General features: G+C 39.8%; 1 protein-coding gene across 1 annotated transcript; it reads right to left on the bottom strand.

Moving 5' to 3' along the window:
- Positions 1-11,703: 11,703 nt before the first annotated feature.
- On the bottom strand, positions 11,704-15,314 carry LOC118486518. Its single transcript, XM_035983013.1, has 4 exons — positions 14,994-15,314; positions 14,227-14,924; positions 13,168-13,678; positions 11,704-12,729 (listed from the first exon to the last, which is right to left on the bottom strand). Exons 1-4 carry the CDS (start codon positions 15,312-15,314, stop codon positions 11,704-11,706), a joined length of 2,556 nt encoding a protein of 851 aa, XP_035838906.1.
- Between the last annotated feature and the right edge of the window lie 2,708 nt (positions 15,315-18,022).

The raw sequence follows: 18,022 nt of genomic DNA, 5'->3' as shown, positions 1-18,022 counted from the left end.
GATGGAATTATATAATGCTCAATCAAGCGGTATTAATATACCGTAACCCAAGCCCATATAGGGGAAATAAGTTAAAGTATTTACCTTTGCAAGTATAAATCCTTAATTTAGATCAAGTCACCGATAGCTTTTACTGGGGCTCCTAATCTGGAACGAAGGTTTTGATTAACCTCTTAGAATCCTAACGGTCCTTATATTAGCCGTAGCTTAAACCGGTTGATTCCGATATATAGATATGGTTAATTCGCAAGAAAAGGCGAAAACCGAGAATGGAGTATGATTTGGACCCAACAAGTTCAGTGACTTGTTTTATATGGGTTTATAGTTCATACTCTGGATTTTGGGGTTCAAATAATATAATTTGACCCATATCGGCTATTGCACGAAAACTAGTTCCATGAGCCGTACCGTGTGCGCAAATAGGCGAAATGGTTAACCATAAGTGTCCTACGCTTATTTCCTAAGTCAATATGCCTTAAAAGTATTTTGGTATCAGTAGGATACCTTCCGTAATGCCCGTAACGAGTTTAAGTTAATATTATGCCCCGTAGGGGCTTTTCGGTCATTTTAAAGACTTTAAAAAGGCTTTTCGAGTTCTACAGGAAATCTGAGTTTCCCGAACAGCTTATACAGCTTAAAATACTTTATTTATTATTTAAAATCAGTGGCAACTGGAATCGGGTCAAAAGACCTTGTAGAACTCCCGTTTTGGCCAAAAAGGGCATATTCGGTATTTACCGAACCGTAGCCATAACCGCAGGTTATGAGCAAGGTAAAATTATTAAAAATCTTTAAAATTCCCAAAATATTATTTTACCACAGTGGGTAAAAGTTTTGGTGATGAAAACTTGGGTTAGATGGGCGTTATGCTAATTGCGCCGTTAATTACAAAACTTTCTTAAAAGTGCGCCTTTTAGCATAACTCTCATTCTAGACCTCGGATTGACGTGAAACTTTAGGGACATGCTTATAATTTAATAAGCAAGGTTTTGGTCCGTTCACATGTCCGAAATACTCGTTTTAATTTTAAAAGGCCGTTACGGTCAACTTTTAGGCGAATGACGGAAATACGTAAAAGACTCGGATATCTCATGAACCGACCACAGAGGCGTATACCAACATGTGACCTGGTCCTAAGAGAGTCCTAAGGTATATTTATATCTTACTAAAACGGGTCAGAACTGAAGTCAAAGCAAAAGTCAAACTTTTGCGACTTTCGGCTCCGAACCGGTTCTATATAGTAAATGATCGATTCAAACGAGCGCAAATATGTTTATATACTTATTATCATGTTTTATGATTATCAAAACAGGTTCCATAACATATACATTACAGATTATGCTTAAATCGCTAAAATAGCTTTCTGTTGACTTTTTAACCGCACGTTTGACTCGACATTTGGCATAGTTAGAGTGGTGATCAGGGGGAACCATTTTAGAGGTTTAATACCCACATAAATACCAACTCATAACCATTTTTGATTCGTCATAAGACTGAACCATTACTGATTTATTGTAAAGTCAAACCGTAGTTACGACGGTTTGGTTTTTAGCTAAAAACTAAGCATAAACTGAACTATGGATGATCAAGGTAACTTACAGAAGTTAGTACTTGAATATGGAGCAGAGAAGAAAGCTTGGAGCTTCTTAGAATGATCAGATAGTGTGTTTTTGTGTTGTGTGTATGTTATGAGCCAAGCATGCTATTTATAGTGGAACTAAGCCCTCTAGCTCACTAAATAGCAACCTATACTGACCATGATGGTAAGTAGATGTCCCCTGAGTGATATGGGTCGAGTAGGGGGCTCCCATACCTCATTTATTGGGGTTGATCGTTCACTATGCTCAAAAGTCAAGAAAACATCAACTTTCTGCATCTGGGCGTCTAATACGGCCCGCATGGAGGTTCCATGCGTTTACAATGCGGGCCGCCTGGGATTAAAAGATCAGACGCGTTATTGAGGAGGCTCGCGGCCCGCCTCAACTTAACCCATTATGCAATGCGGGCCGCGTAGGGTTAAGATTTCAGAAATTTTAAATCTTTTTGCAATGATTGCAGAATCTGGCCATTAATAACGAAATCTTTCGTAATGATTTGCCTGACCTTTCGGGTTTGAAGGGGTAACTTTGCGGTTTGGCCCTCGGTTATTTACCGATAGGGGCCTCGTGTTATTTACCCGCATTATTAAGTCCCCGGTTTGTTTATTAATTATATTGGAAAGCCTTAACTTTCACTGTTGACGCTTTTAACCCTTCTTCTACGAATTCGATCGTAACTTTCTCGTTTCATATCGAAACTTCGCGAAATTTATATATATTATTTTAGTGAGGGTATAATACCGTTACAAAGTCTTTGGAACGTTAAAGGGTCACTCAGAGGTATTATTAAACATGTTGACACAGTTAACCCCTGTAGTTTGTAATCTCTCACTTTCTTCCGCGTTTTGTTTTTGTACGATCTATAATTTATTCGTTTGAAGGTTTAAGCATTATTTAGGGATACTATACAGTATATTTACCCTTGTTGACATTTATAACCCTCGAATTTATATACTTTCAAGGTTTGTCAAAATTAGTCCTTTATTTATTATAGATGCCACGTGTAAACAAATGACACGTGTTAACACATCATTGGACACAAAAATTCGAGGTGTTACATTAAGCACCTGTCACATACGTTAAAATAAAAGTCAATACATAAAATGTAAAGGTGAGTACACAAGTTTGATAATAGCATACTAGAGTTCGAAATAGTTTACGCATAACCAGCACATACACAGAGGAAAACGAAGCATGTTTATTATCGACATGGATCTATCGATACCAATTATTGCGGGTTGACTGCCCGAGGCAGTTTGCAATACATGATTACCACCGTAATCCATGCAAGTAATTGTCCTTAACAACCCCCGTGTGAACGGGTGCTGAGTCCAAACTATAGTACTATCGTCGTTAAGGCAGGTAGACAACATTCCACGTGTAAACATAACAAAAAGCATTCATTTAGTCACGTAATACATGCGACAACGGTTAGCGTATAACATATTGCGTAGTGTGTTCGATTATGATTTAGAATAAGTAACGTATGTAACACCCAAAAGTGCGAAAGCAAAACGGGTTCGAGTATACTCACAGCGGTTGATGGATTGAAAGGAGTGCTTGAGAGTAGGGTTAGCCTGAATAGTTCGATAGCATAACGATAAGCAACGTGTAAAACGGAAACAAGTGTTGGAGGGTCGGACAGTTGGTCGATCGGACGGTGGTCCGATCGGGCGGCTGACCGTTCGGACAGCTGTCCGGTCGGTCGGTAGCCCGAGCGGATGGTTGTTCGAGTGGATTGTTTCTTCCTTTGAGGAGGATGTGTTTGTGTAAGATGGTTTGACCTTTTAAAGTTTTTGTTGTAGCATTTGAAAACATTGAAGTATCTTTACCTTTCAGGTCGGTTGATCGGACGGTCGTTCGATCGGCTGGCAACCCGATCGGCTAGGTACCTCAGCAAACAAGTCCTCAGCAGGGTGTCACCCGATCGGACGGCTGTTCGAACGGGTGGCACTCCTAGTGCGTCGAACATGTTGAAAAATCGATTAAGTGTTGAAGTATAGTATCTCATGATCCGAAGAGTAATTCAATCGGACGGTAGTCCGATCGAACAGCAGTTCGTTCAATACTCGACTTCAAAAGAATAAATTGATTAAGTGTGGGAACATGTGCTAGCCGATCGGCTGGCCAGTCGATCGGCTGACTGTCCGATCGGCTGGCTGTCCGTTCGGACAGCAGTCCGATCGGTCAGGACCCTGACCTGGTCGGCCTGTTCGTCTAACACTTGGTTATTCTGATTATTGTAGATCCCAATATCAATCCGGATCACAGTGGTTAGTTGTTTTAGTCCAAAACACCTATTGATTAAGTGTTTGAACTTATGAAAAGTTAAGAATGATCAAGAATGAAGGTGAAGCTAATGGATTAATGAATACAACAAGTGTTGTATTGAATCCAAACAAGAATGTAGATCAATAAAGCACCTTGGATATCAGATTAGAGCACAAAACAATGATTGAATGTAAACAACACTTCTATTCATCAAGAGAGCCAAAAGCTTGACAAGGTTACAATACTAGGGCTATATATAGTGTTCCTGACTAGCCAGCAAATTTATAAATTTGCTGGAATCTTAAGTACACTAAGTCAGGATTTCTAATTCTATGGAATTACAAAATAAGCCCCTATACTATCATATTAGCTACAAACAACTATAAGACTAATCCAGCACAAGTATGAACGATCTCAAAAGTTCCAACAATATCCCCCCTAGATCGTTGCATACTTGTTTTCTCATTCTTCAGTTGTTTCCGCTAGATTCTCTGTAGCTGGCTTTTCAGGCTCTTTGGGATTTTCTTCGATCGTTGCCGTTTAGGGTGGTGCTTGAGTTTCGATTGGTGCAGCCGGAGTTTCTTGAGTAGTAACAGCTTCACTAATTGGTTGATCCTCCATAGTGGCCTCATATGTGGATGAGGCCGGAGGTGATGATGTTGTGGTGGGTTCAGTTGTTGAAGCAGGGGTCTTTTCTTTCTTACGTTCATGCTTCTTTTTCTTCCTTGCTTCCTTTTTCTTTTCTTCTGTTTCTTTTCTTTTCTCAATCTTGTCTACCAGATCCAGCATTTCTCTCTTTATCTTCCAGGCTCTTTCTACCGCTCTCTGAAATAGCATAGCCTCCTCAAGATTTGCATTTCCAGCCCCCACGTTTATGCGGCTTGCATTTAACACCGTCAGATCGGAGAGACCAAACATAAATATGTCCATAGGATCCAAGATTCGGATATCCACGTTTTCGTTGGATCTGATCACAGCTTCCCCAGTTTTGCTATCATAAAACCATTTCTTGAAATCTTTGAGAGCAACAGCAATTTCTTCAGAGAGCTTGATTCTCGTGACAACTTTAGCAGGGTTGATCACCCACGTCACCTTTCCTTTCCGTGTTACTGGATCTACGGTTGTTTTCGACGCTCTTCGTCTTCGACGCTGTGGGCTATGATTGGGGAAACCCTTGTTGCATTCTTTAGCGATTATGCGCTCAAAGTCTCTACCAATGCCTCTTTCATCTGGATTTAGAAGGTCCAGACGGCCAAGCTCACGTAAATCCCACCTGGGAAGTGTAAAGAGATCAAATCCAGTCTGAAAGTACTGAATCACGCCACCTCGTCTTTTAACCACAAACATTCCTCTTAGGTTGTTGTACATCCAGCTAATGATTGTCGGTAGCTTCACTCTTTTCGACAGTTATCACCTGATAAAAATCAGCGAGTCTTTCTCTTTCTTTCTTGAACCATTCTGGATGCTGGGGAGAGAAAGTTTTTCCATCTTCTTGCTCATACAGTACTTCTTCTTATAGACCCTATTCAATGAATCTGGCTGGCATATCATCTCTATCAACTTCTTCTTCATCACTTTCATCTCCTTCAGTCACCTTCTCGACTGATTCCAGACGTCTTTTCTTAGTTTCAGCTTCTTTCTCCTTTCTGGCAGTTTCTTCTTCTATGAAAGTTTCAAAGTCGAAGATTTCATCAAAGGAGAACATAGGCTTTATTTTCATCTGCTCGCACATATTTCTCATCATTCTGTACAATTTCTCTATCCCCATCTGCTGGATCTGATAAACTTTGATTGCTTGGTCATGTAGGCGTTGATCTCTTTGTTCTTCTTACGCTGATCTTTAATCTTCTCTCTCAGGATGTTTGTGTCGTTTACTTGGTTTTTGAGAAGACAGATTTCCTTAGCCACAGATGGACCGGTGTCTTTGATGAGTTTATCGTAAAGCTCTTGAAAGGGACGAACCCTTTGTGGAGGGACCGGTGGCTTTGAAAACCTGGTCAGCTTTACAGGAGATACTTTGGAAGAACTTTCATCTGTCGTTTTCTTGCTTGCTGAGGCTTCATCAGGATCTACTATCAAAGCATCGACGAAGTCATTCAGTGACTTAACTTCTTCTGTAACAACTTCTGGTCTTTCGGAAGCTGACATCTCTTTTCTCTTGAGTTTCTTCTCTCTCTTTTCTTTCTCCTGCAGGGCGTGAATTTCTTTCATATCTCCGATATGTTGACGATGTTCTTCAGATTCAGCCGCTCTGATGCTTGCACCCATCAGTCTTTCAAGATTTTCAGATGCCTTCTTCTTCTTAGGTGGCTCATCTTCAGCAGCCTGTTTTCCCTTCCTTTTTCCCTTCAAACGCTCTTCTTTTTCAGCGGCTTCTGCTTGAGCTTGTGCAGCTCTTTGTTGTTTTTCTTTAAGTGCCTCTCTGTTTTTTCTATAAGCTTCTTTTACTAGAGGCAATCTCTCAGCTGCATACATCCAGTCGTGAAGCAACACCCATTAATTTGTCTTGATTTCTGTGTATTGGCGACTTGTTGGAACATGAAATGCGTAGAGATCTCCATTGTTTAGAGGATTCTCGTATTGGTCGTTGATTAGCATTTGGATGAACCTTGGATACATCCCCCAAGTCGGCCCACTGACATTTTCCAGCATGTAGTTGAAGATTAACCCAGAGATGTTGAACTTTTGATTCGTACACATATTTAACATAGCTGCCGACCATTCCAAATTTAATCCGTCAAACCCACCTTTGCGATGGACTAAACTCATAGCAAATACGTGAACGATGAACCTCCAGTCCCTTGTGAGTCCACCCCTTTTAATCTCCTTCTTTTGCTGAAAGTCTCCTACATACCCAATTCCCCGAAATCCGTCCAAAATGTCATCTTTTCTCAAAGAAATTGGATCTTTTGCGTTGTCTTGCAGCTTTAAAACTTTGCGAATTCTTTCTTCAGACACCTCTATTCGTTTGTTGCGCACAGTTGAAGACATCCCTCTGGCGTTATTGATAGTTTCAGGCTTCGCATTTTCCCAGAACTCTCGAATGTGGGTTATGTATACTTTAACAACAGTTTCGACCGCGTAGTCGATTCTGCTTGATCGAACCCATCTAGCTGCATCCTCAAAATCCTGTGGGACCTGCTCCAGATTGATGCTTTGATTATGCTTTGACGTTTTATCCCATTCAATGTTCTTCACCATCCTGCTTTGGACACGAAAAACGGAGCAAGTTAGAAAAATTTTGAGATAGAAAATATTACAGGAAGAATTAAAGATAAAACAATATTTACAAACAAATTTACACTTAAAAATAAAAGTGTTAAAACAAAATTAAGTTATATAATTTCGCTAACAAGCCATAGGATTGTTTTTGCTGATTTCGCTGACGGGTCAGGAGACTGTCTTCGCTGAGTTCGCTGACGGGTCAAATGATTTCGTCGATGACACACCAAGGTAATTTCGCTAGCGAACTTACCGATGATTAAGTTTAGATCCCGGACAGATCCATCAGCGAAGACACTCTAGTCATCGGAAACGAGAGAATTCTGTTCTCGAATGCGATCCACCAGCGAAGACAATCCAACAACTATCTTGACGGCGTTTTGTTCTCGTAAACGATTCATTAGCGAAGACATTAGTCTAGACCGCTATACCAGCGAACTAGACTAATTCGCTAATTGCTCAAACTCGCGTTCGAGACTTTTGAAATTCCATGATCTTCGTTAAATTCGCTGACTTCGCCACATTCATCATAAAATCGCTGGCATCATGTTTTTCTTATAAAACCCTCACTGATTTTCACCATTTGAACATTGGTTTCAACATATCAACACATGAATCAAGCATTTCGATGTCATTTCGATGTCTAAGATTAACCGGTTTCATACTTACACCATACTTCTAAGATTGACGATTCAAGATTTAAGGTCTATATACAAAGAGCATGAACATGAATAATTTGAACAACTAATATTTACAGAAAACATGAGACAATGAATGTAAATGGTTCTAATCGTTGATCATTAAATCGAAGATTACCTGATGTGCTATGAACGGTAATGAATCTTATGAGAGTTTAGAGAGTTGTTAATTCCAGAAATTTGATTTGAGAGAGAAAGACGGTTTGGTAATTTGAAAATTTTGAAAATGATGACGGTTTATGATATATAAGATATTTTTTAAACTGAAATTAGATAGCCAGCGAAATTGTAATTTCGCTGGTATCTTAATTTCGCCGACAAATGTAAGAATTCAAAATAATTTTAAATTCGCTCGTAGATTTCAAACTTTCTCGTAAAACATGCCCAGTTTTGTTTTAAATATTATAAAACACGTAATATTCACAATCTTGATAAAATTTGGACCATTTTGACTCCGAACTTCGAATTTCCAGCTCTGGGAGGTTCCATTTAGTGCGAATTTTCTTGAAATATTCGACGCTCGCCGACTTACCTGCAGAAGTTTATATCGCCAACACTTGCCAATTTCTTTATTTATTATTATTATTATTTACTAACCAGGGCACAAGAAAAACTGCCAGTATGTTTGTCCGCTTAAATCCATGCATCCTTTTTCAACATGCCTTCGGAGAGCGCTTTTATCATGTTTTCGGTAATATTGACAAGTCTTCGATGGCCCCCACACAAGCTATTGAGAATAGAGACATTACGCCCGTGAGTCCCACATCAGGACATACCCCCGCAATCAAGGTATGCACAAAGATTCCTCATAACAGGTGAGTATATTGGTTTCATTCTCTTCAACGATAGAGTGGAGATCAGGTCTGTACTTTTGTACAACAGAGATCCCAAGAACTATCGAGGGCTAAGACAGATAGTTTGGTGAACAGATCAGTACTTCCGTATAGCAGAGTGACCAAACTAATCTATCTAAGGTTTTGGCCAAATTTGGCACTTATTATGAAAAGGGTTTGGCCTTTTTTTAAGGCACTTATTATTAAAAGGATATCATAGCGTCTAGGTCAGCATGTATCTGGATGCAGCAGAAGAACAACTATGATATCCCCCGAATGAAATACCAATATAAAGACCCGAAATCTCAGACTTTGGCAATCTGTCAACTTAAGATTCAAGACCATTAAGCCATATGCCGCAACGTGTTACCCACTGAGATGCGTAATGCCTGAGAAAAGCTAGAATTCTTGTGTAGACGTTATGTTTTGCTCCCTAACAGCAGTTTACTCGTTGGTGTTGCTGAATCTACCGACACGTCGTTGCTTGGTACCCCGATTTCTTTTTGTTTTCTGTTTTTGCAAGAAATGACAAAGTGTTAGCAATTTTCTATCATTTCCTCTAGCAGGAGTCAGACATAAGCATCTGTTTTTGGATTTTCTGAAAATATCCCCCCTAAAATCTTTATTTTCGTGAGTCCGTTGCCCGAAAATAAAATTTTAAACAGAAAATCTTTTTAGTGAGCGACATTTTTCGATACTTGTTTCACTCTCAACAAACGTTTTTTTAACAAAGGATAGAGTATTTACGGACGGTTTGGATCACAAGATTCATTTCCATTCAAGGAAATTAACCATTTCCAACCAGGTTACCAGCTAGCTGAATCGAGTTTTATCAAAGGCTTTCGTAAAAATGTCGGCCCGCTGCTGTGTTGTATCCACTGGCACCACTTGAATATACCCCTTCTCATAGGCATCTCGAATTGCGTGAATTCGAATTTCAATGTGCTTTGTTCTTGAGTGGTGTATGGGATTCTTCACAATTCCTCATTGTCGATGAATATGGGAGTCTTCATGATGTTGATTCCATAATCCAGCAACTGATTTTGTATCCAGAGAACTTGTGAACAGCAACTGTAGGCCGCAGTGTATTCTGCCTGAGCTGTTGAGGTGGACACCGTTGTCCGCTTCTTTCTTTGCCATGAGATCAAACGATTTCCCAAGAATTGACATCCTCCTGATACAGGCCTGCAATCTACTTTACAATCTGCATGATCACTGTCAGAATAGGCAATAAGATCAAAGTTACTATCTTTAGGATACCAAAGACCTAGTTTCGGAGTTCCTTTGAGATAGCGGAAGATGCGCTTTACAGCAGTTTCGTGTGATTCCTTGGGATTTGTCTGAAATCGAGCACAGAGACAGACAGCCCACATAATGTCCGGCCTGCTAGCCGTTAAGTACATCAAAGAACCCATCATCGAGCGATAAAAGAATTTGTTTACTGGTTTTCCTTGAGGATCTAGAGTAAGCTCTGTCTGAGAGGCGAACAGGGTGCTGGCAACTTTACAGTCATCCATGTTGTACTTCGTGAGAATATCCCGAATGTACTTGGCCTGATGAATGAGAATCCCATCCTCCCTTTGCTTCACTTCCAGCCCTAAAAAGAAGTCAGCTCTCCCATCATGCTCATTTCAAATTTTGCCTTCATGACTGTCTCGAATTCTCTACACAATTCCTCGTTAGTTGACCCGAAAATGATATCGTCGACGTAGATTTGAACCAGCATTACATCTTCCCCAATCTTCTTGGTAAAGAGAGTCATGTCGATCTTTCCTCTGGTGTACCCACACTCTAACAAATAAGTTGACAAAGTCTCGTACCAAGCACGTGGAGCTTGATGAAGACCATAGAGCGCTTTGTCCAACTTGAAATAATGACCTGGAAAATGAGGATCTTCGAACCCTGGAGGTTGACATACGTAGACTTCTTCCTTTACCTTCCCGTAAAGAAAAGCACTCTTTACATCCATTTGAAAAACTTTGAAATTCTGTATGATGCATATGCCAGGAATATTCTGATTGCTTCCAGTCGTGCAACCGGAGCAAAAACTTCTTCGTAGTCAATCCCTTCCTCCTGACGAAAACCTTGCACCACCAATCTGGCCTTGTTCTTAATTACCACTCCACGATCATCCATCTTGTTATGGAAGACCCATTTAGTACCAATTGGAAACTTTCCTTCAGGTAAATCCACTAATTCCCAAACTTTATGCTTGCGAAATTGAGATAACTCTTCCTGCATGGCCTGGACCCAATTGGAGTCTTGAATAGCCTCTTCGATGTCTCGTGGAACGGATTGCGAAAGAAAAGCTGCAAAGAGACCTTTGTTGATGCTTGACGACTGCCCGCGTGTACGCACTCCTTCTTCGACTGCACCTATGACGTTTTCAAGAGGATGATTTCGATTTGTCTTGTATCCTACATTTGTCAGAGACTCAATCTGCTGTGGAAGGTTGGCGAAGTGTTCGTCCACGTGAATCACTGGTGGATCATCTTCTTGAGTAGGTTCATCCACATTCGCCTGTGAAGAAGAAGAAGCATCGTTTTCTTGGGTGTTCTCAGGCGAAGTGTCACCAGTTGCTTCATTCACTGAAAGAATTGGGTCAGCAGTTGATGGAGATAGACGGGTGATAAACGGAGTTAAATCTATGTTTGATGAGTCAAACAGTGGTTCAACTTGAGCGTCTTCAACGGGTTCTATTTCTGGAGCATCTTCCGGAATTTCAAAGGTGTTGAAAATCACGCCCACATCATAGAACCAATCAGGAGTACTTCCGGTGTTGGTATAGTTTCCTTCTTGAAAGTCAACATAATATGATTTAATCGCCATCTTCGTTCTTTTGTTGTAGACTCTGTAGGCCTTCTGTGTGGATGAATATCCCATGAAGTAGCAGATATCACCCACTGCTTCGAACTTGATGAGATTTTCTTGAGTGTTTAGTAGGGTGCACGAGCAGCCAAATGGTCTGAAGAAATCAATAAGCGGTTTTCTTTTGAAGAGAAGTTCATATGTCGTTTTTCCGTGTGGTTTTACAATAAGGACCCTGTTCAGAACGTAGCATGTTGTATTTACTGCTTCTGCTCAAAAGATGATTAGAAGCTTTGAATCCACCAGCATGGTTCTTGCAGCTTCAATCAACGTTCTGTTCTTGCGTTCAGCGACTCCATTTTGTTGAGGAGTTCTGGCTGCACTGTATTGGAGATGAATTCCCTTTTCTGCGCAGAAGGATATGAAGGCTTGATTTTTGAACTCGGAACCATTATCACTTCTGATTGACTTCACCTTTAGTCTGGTCACGTTTTCAATCAGGGGAATGAATGACTTGAGAATCTCAGCTGTCTCACTCTTTGCTTCAAGAAAATAAACCCATGAAAACCGAGAGAAATCATCTGTGATCACCAAACAGTAAGAGCTTTTAGCAAGACTTTTAACACTAATTGGACCAAAGAGATCCATATGCATCAACTGAAGAGGCACATTAATCATATTCATTGCTTTGGACTTGTGCGATTTCTTATGTTGCTTTCCCTGGGCGCATGCTATACATTTTTCAGAAAACGGAAATTCTTTAATCGGAAGACCTCTCAATAAGTTTAACTTAGAGAGCTTATTCATATTTTTGAAATTAACATGCCCCAATCGCCTGTGCCAAAGCAGTGACTCCGACTCTGAAGCCTTTGAAATCAAGCAGGTCAAGTTGTCATTTGTCTTGGCATTTTTCATGTTGAGCACGTATGTGTTGTTTTGTCTTGGAGTAGTGAGCATGATCATTTCTGCAGGAACGACATATCCAGGTTTGAGAAACAAGCATTCCATGTCATTGAAAAGCACCGATATTCCTTTATCACAGACTTGTGATACACTCATGAGATTGTAGCACAATTCTAGAACATATTTGACATTTTCCAAAGTAAGGGCTTCAGACACCACATCTCCTACTCCAACGATCTTCCCTCCTTTCTCGTCTCCAGCGAAAGACACGAAATCACCATCGTTGAAGCGAAAGTTCTTCAGAAGTTCCTTCAATCCAGTCATGTGTCTTGAACATCCGCTGTCGACATGCCAGATGTACTCCATGAGCATACGAAGCCATTTCTGGAGTTTATTCTGAAATACAAGAATATTCACAAATTAGTTTGATTTGGGAACCCAGATTTGCTTCATTTTGAATCTATCGTGGTTTTGACCCACGTTGTCCTCCTTTTGTTTCCAAAAATAGGCTGTTGACTCAACCAGGTTTTTAACAGACTTCTTAAGATAGTTAAGTTGATATGTGAAGTTTGTGACAAAATCATGTTCTGGTTTAGAAAACTTCTTGGTTTTACAATATTTCGCTGTATGTCCTAAGTGACCACAGCGAAAGCATCTTTTACGTCTGGGTCTTTTGGTGTTAGAAGATGATGTATGTGATGAGAGTCTTGAGCTTTCTGCTTTCTACATTTTCTTGTCCACTCTGCTTTCATCTTCTGAGCATTCTTCATCACTGTCTGAATCGGATGAACTATCGGACGTGTTGTACTCGCTTGAGCTTTGCTCTTCACTTGCTTCGTAACTTGAATCATTGTAGCGTTGATCTCCGCTTGAGCTTTCTGAGTCTTGGTCTTCGGTACTTGAACACTTGGAGCTTTCATCATTAGTAATTTGATCTTCACTTGAGGTTTTCGGGGTTTCTTTACTCAAGAATTCGAGACTTTCACCATCTGTTGTTTGATCTTCATTTGAGCTTTCTGATTTTTGCTTATCTTCTGAGGCAGTGATGCTTGAGTCTCCATTGCAGTGATCTTTAGTGACACTCTTTTCTGAATCTGTCATACCTGTTCGAGATGGAATAAATTCTGGAATTTCCTCTGTGAGGAAATTTCCAAAGCTATTCTTTTTCAATTCTGGCACAAATACAGGAGATTCACAAACAATTCTATCATCATAAAATGCAGAATTTAAATCATGACATTCAGACACAAAATGTTCACGATCACGGGTCTCAAATGTAGTTGCATGGCCCTTACAGTCATCCGAAGATTTAAATTTAGGCACACCGCCATTACAGTCATCCATCCTAATTAAATTATTACATCATCCCGAATATTGTTTTTCTTAGAACAGTTCCAGGCGAACCAATTAAAGGTGGAATAACTGTCGCCTGAATAACCCATTCCTATTTTTGAACCACCGCAGTCTCCATCCTCATCGCACACATCTTCTTTACACACAATTGGATCTGCATTACTTTTAGAAAAGTTAGCGGTTGTTTCATTTTCACAAAATTCATTTTGTTCAACAGAGGCCTTTTCATTGATGAGATCATTTTCGGGATGAGGAGTTGGCATAGGCACATAGTTTTTGCTATGTGGTGGAAAGAAGAGTTTTCTTTCATTTCCGTGCCTGTCCTTATACCCGATCCCGTCTTTCACAAAAGTTGGTCGTTGGCAGTTTTTGATGTCAGTAAAGGCCCTTTTACTGACAGTCCATTTGTCTATTATAATTTGTAATTTATTCTTTTCGTTCAAAGCTTTTTCTAATCTTTCTGTGAGATCATTGATGATAAAATCTTTTCTAAACACAAATTCTTTTAGAGTTTGCATTTCAGCTAAAGTTGAATTCAACTTTCTCTGATATGCGGCCTCGTTCTGTTTAAGCTCATTGTTAAATTTTAAAGCCTTGTCTTTTTGTCTCTCAAATTCTAGATTTAGAGACTTGTAATGTGCCACAACATCAACGCATGCAGGTGAGCATAGCTTTACTTTAAAACTATGTGGAATACTGTTTACCAAGTCTTTGTCAGCCTTTTCTTTTGAAGATTCTGTTTTCATAGCTGCTGCTGGGACCTTTTCTTTGCCCTTCTTCTGATCAGATGCCTCCTCAGAAACATGCTCCTTTGCTTCTCCAGACTTCTTTTCTTTCTCAGGCTCCATGGAGGTAAGAATGCTTTTCAGGCCTTTGTCAGCAGTGTTGTCTCCTTTTGGAATTCCAGCTGTTTGTTTCTCAAACTGCTTTGATGACGACTCGCTTGAGATCTTTGCCATGAGAGCTTTGTTGACTTGCTCCTTAGCTTCAGCAATTTCTTCACTCCAATCATAGTCTTCGACGACTAAAGCTTTTGGCGTGCTAGGAGACGCATTGTTCTTGTTTTCTTCGACTGTGATTTGTTTTACAGTAGGAGTTGATTCAATGTTTCCTTCTTTCAACAAGGGGCAGTCACGCTTGAAGTGGCCCAGATTCTTGCAGTTGTAGCATCTTAGTTTGGATTTATCAAAACCAGCTTTTCCAAGACCCAAACGCTTTCCGGTTTTGTCTTGAAATTTCTTTAACCTCAAAGTGATCATGGCCATTTGCCATTTCAGATCCATTTCTTCCACGTCATTTGGATCAACCTGATACATGTCTTCAGCAGTGAACATCTCCTTCTTCAATTCTCCAGACATCAAAGCTTCATAGCTGCTCAGAAACATGTTGAAAAGTGCCACATTTTCAGTCGACACTTTCAACGCTTGTGTATCACCAACCGTGATAGTCTTCTCACTAGGTTGTGGAGCTTTCGATGCGCTTGTGGAAGCGTTGGCGTAAATTAAGTCGGAAGCTTGTGGACTGATGCCACCTGAAGCAAGAAATGCCACATTCTTCAATCCAGTGGAGGTTTGATTTGACTTTGGTGGGTAACCAGCAGTGTTCATCTCTCGTTTGTTGACATCCATTTCGAAGGCTCTTAGGGTGTTAATTAAGTCGGACAGAGTGACAGGATTTGGATTGTTGAGGAAATCTTTCTTGATCATCATGCATTGAAGACTCTATTCCTCGGGGAGTGAATCTAGCAGCTTCTTTATGGCAGCACGGTTTGTAACAGGATTTCCCGCCTTCTTCATTTTGGTCATCATATTCAGAAAGCGACTGATGTGATCGGAAAGACTTTCTCCACGAACTCCACAAAACATGTCGTATTGTTTCTGCACCATGTCTCTCTTGCTTTCGATCAGCTCTTCATTTCCCTCATAATACTCAATCAATGCATTCCAGAGTGCATTTGCAGTTCGGTGTTCTTCAAACATGTTACAGTCATCAGTTGACAGTGCCATGGTTAAGGCAGCATGAGCACGACGATCACGTTGGATTAGAGCCTTGTCTTCATCAGTGAAAGTGGTTGCATCATTGTTAGCAACTACCGCATCTCCTTGAACAACCGTTGGAATGTGGGGTCCAGCGGTGACAGAGAGCCACAGATTGTAGTCCGTGTACTCGAAGAATGACTGAATGCGAGTCTTCCAAGTGCTGAAGTCTTCAGCCCCTTTCAATTTTGGTGGCCTAGTAGTGGTTCCGGTCTCAAGTTCCGCTTGAGCAATTGGACTTAGCTGATTTAACGACATCTTGGCTTGATTTTGATAAAAGAGAGCTGATCAGAGACTAAATTCGCTGACAAATCACTAGAGAGCACCTTCGCCGGTAACAGTAGTAATTTCGCCGGAAATCAGAAGGACACTGACTATTTCGCTGAAAGGTCTCGCTGGTCTCCTACCTTCGCTGGTACACGAAGATGTCCTGCACGAGCGAACAAGCTAATTCCGCTGATACAAGTAACACAAACGTTAGTTTGACTAATTTCGCCGATTACCGTGATAAGAACACTGTGGTTCAATATCACAGTTCTCGAAGTCGCCTTCGATAACTTCGCTACAGGGTCACTTGACACTATTTCGCCGATAATCAATAATATGCGATGAACTTCGAAAAGTTGCCGTGATAAGAACATTGTGGTTCAATATCACAGTTCTCGAAGTCGCCTTCGATAACTTCGCTACAGGGTCACTTGACACTATTTCGCCGATAATCAATAATATGCGATGAACTTCGAAAAGAGTTCGCTATGTTCAAGAATATTTTCGCTGTATTCAAAATTTAATTTCGCTATCTTCAAATATTGTTCGTTGTATTCATATTAATTTCGCTGGACAGAGGGTTTAACACGAACTAAAACCCTCTAATCACTCAAAAACAGCTCAAAAACCATGTTTTGATGCATCAAAATGTCCAAAATGACTCACTAATCAAATATTAACAACAACCTATTGATTAAACACACCAAATCAATCCATTTTAAGTCCAAAAATTTGAAAAACTTGAAACTTTGGAAAAACCTTCAAAACTATGAAAAATCTCAACAAAAACACAACAACCAAGAGCACTAAGGCTTTGATACCAAATTGTGGATCCCAATATCAATCCGGATCACAGTGGTTGGTTGTTTTAGTCCAAAACACCTATTGATTAAGTGTTTGAACTTATGAAAAGTTAAGAATGATCAAGAATGATGGTGAAGCTAATGGATTAATGAATACAACAAGTGTTGTATTGAATCCAAACAAGAATGTAGATCAATAAAGCACCTTGGATATCAGATTAGAGCACAAAACAATAATTGAATGTAAACAACACTTCTATTCATCAAGAGAGCCAAAAGCTTGACAAGGTTACAATACTAGGGCTATATATAGTGTTCCTGACTAGCCAGCAAATTTATAAATTTGCTGGAATCTTAACTACACTAAGTGTCACACCCCAACCGATGGCGGAAACATCGGGATGAGACGAACAAATTGCTCAAAACAACATAACACTATTGTGACAATATAATTAAATTTCATTTATTAAAATTGCTAAGTTTCATACAAAATATCATAAAAGGGAAATAACAAACATCAAACATAGTTTATTGTAATGTGGGTTTCTAAGCCATCCTAATCAATTCTTCAACTCTTGAATCCTCATCCTGCAGTATGCATTAAAATATAATCAACAAAACATGTTGATAATAGTATAATATGTTTGAAATAGATTAACATGCTCAAATCCACATGACTATATGATTTCATATTAACAGTTATACTCGTAACGATGAAATCTATGTGTTCAAACCAAAGTTTAACGCAATTAACGTAGCCTAACCCTAGAAGGGTGGTAAATGAGTAACACAGATTAAACCTAACAATACCCATAATATTATGGGAGGGGCGTTTCTCAACCTACAGCGCTGCCATTGTTAGGGGAGGCTTGCAAAGTTAATGAACACACAGTCATAAATGTTTAACAGTAGCATAACGTGATTAACATGAGTCAAATAGATTCACATGAAATGTGGATTGAGAGTGCAAAAATGTTTAACATAATGTGTTTGATATAGAAATGCATACAGCACCCAAAAGTGTAATACAGAAAATGGGTCATGTATACTCACCTTAGGTTGCGTTGCGCTTCTTGTAAAGTAACGCACGAGTAACGTTGGAAAAAAAGGGATTTCGAATGGACAAGAGCGGTTAACCTAGATATAGAATAACACAATAAACGATCTAATTAATATTTATAGGTAAAATACAATTCCTAATATTTATGATTTACAATTTTAAGTATTAGT

The sequence above is a fragment of the Helianthus annuus genome, chromosome 14 (assembly GCF_002127325.2).
Source record: "Helianthus annuus cultivar XRQ/B chromosome 14, HanXRQr2.0-SUNRISE, whole genome shotgun sequence".
NCBI classification, from domain to species: Eukaryota; Viridiplantae; Streptophyta; class Magnoliopsida; order Asterales; family Asteraceae; genus Helianthus; species Helianthus annuus.
The sequence above is the reverse complement of the archived record's forward strand: the minus strand, read 5'-3'. Positions and strand labels throughout refer to the sequence as shown.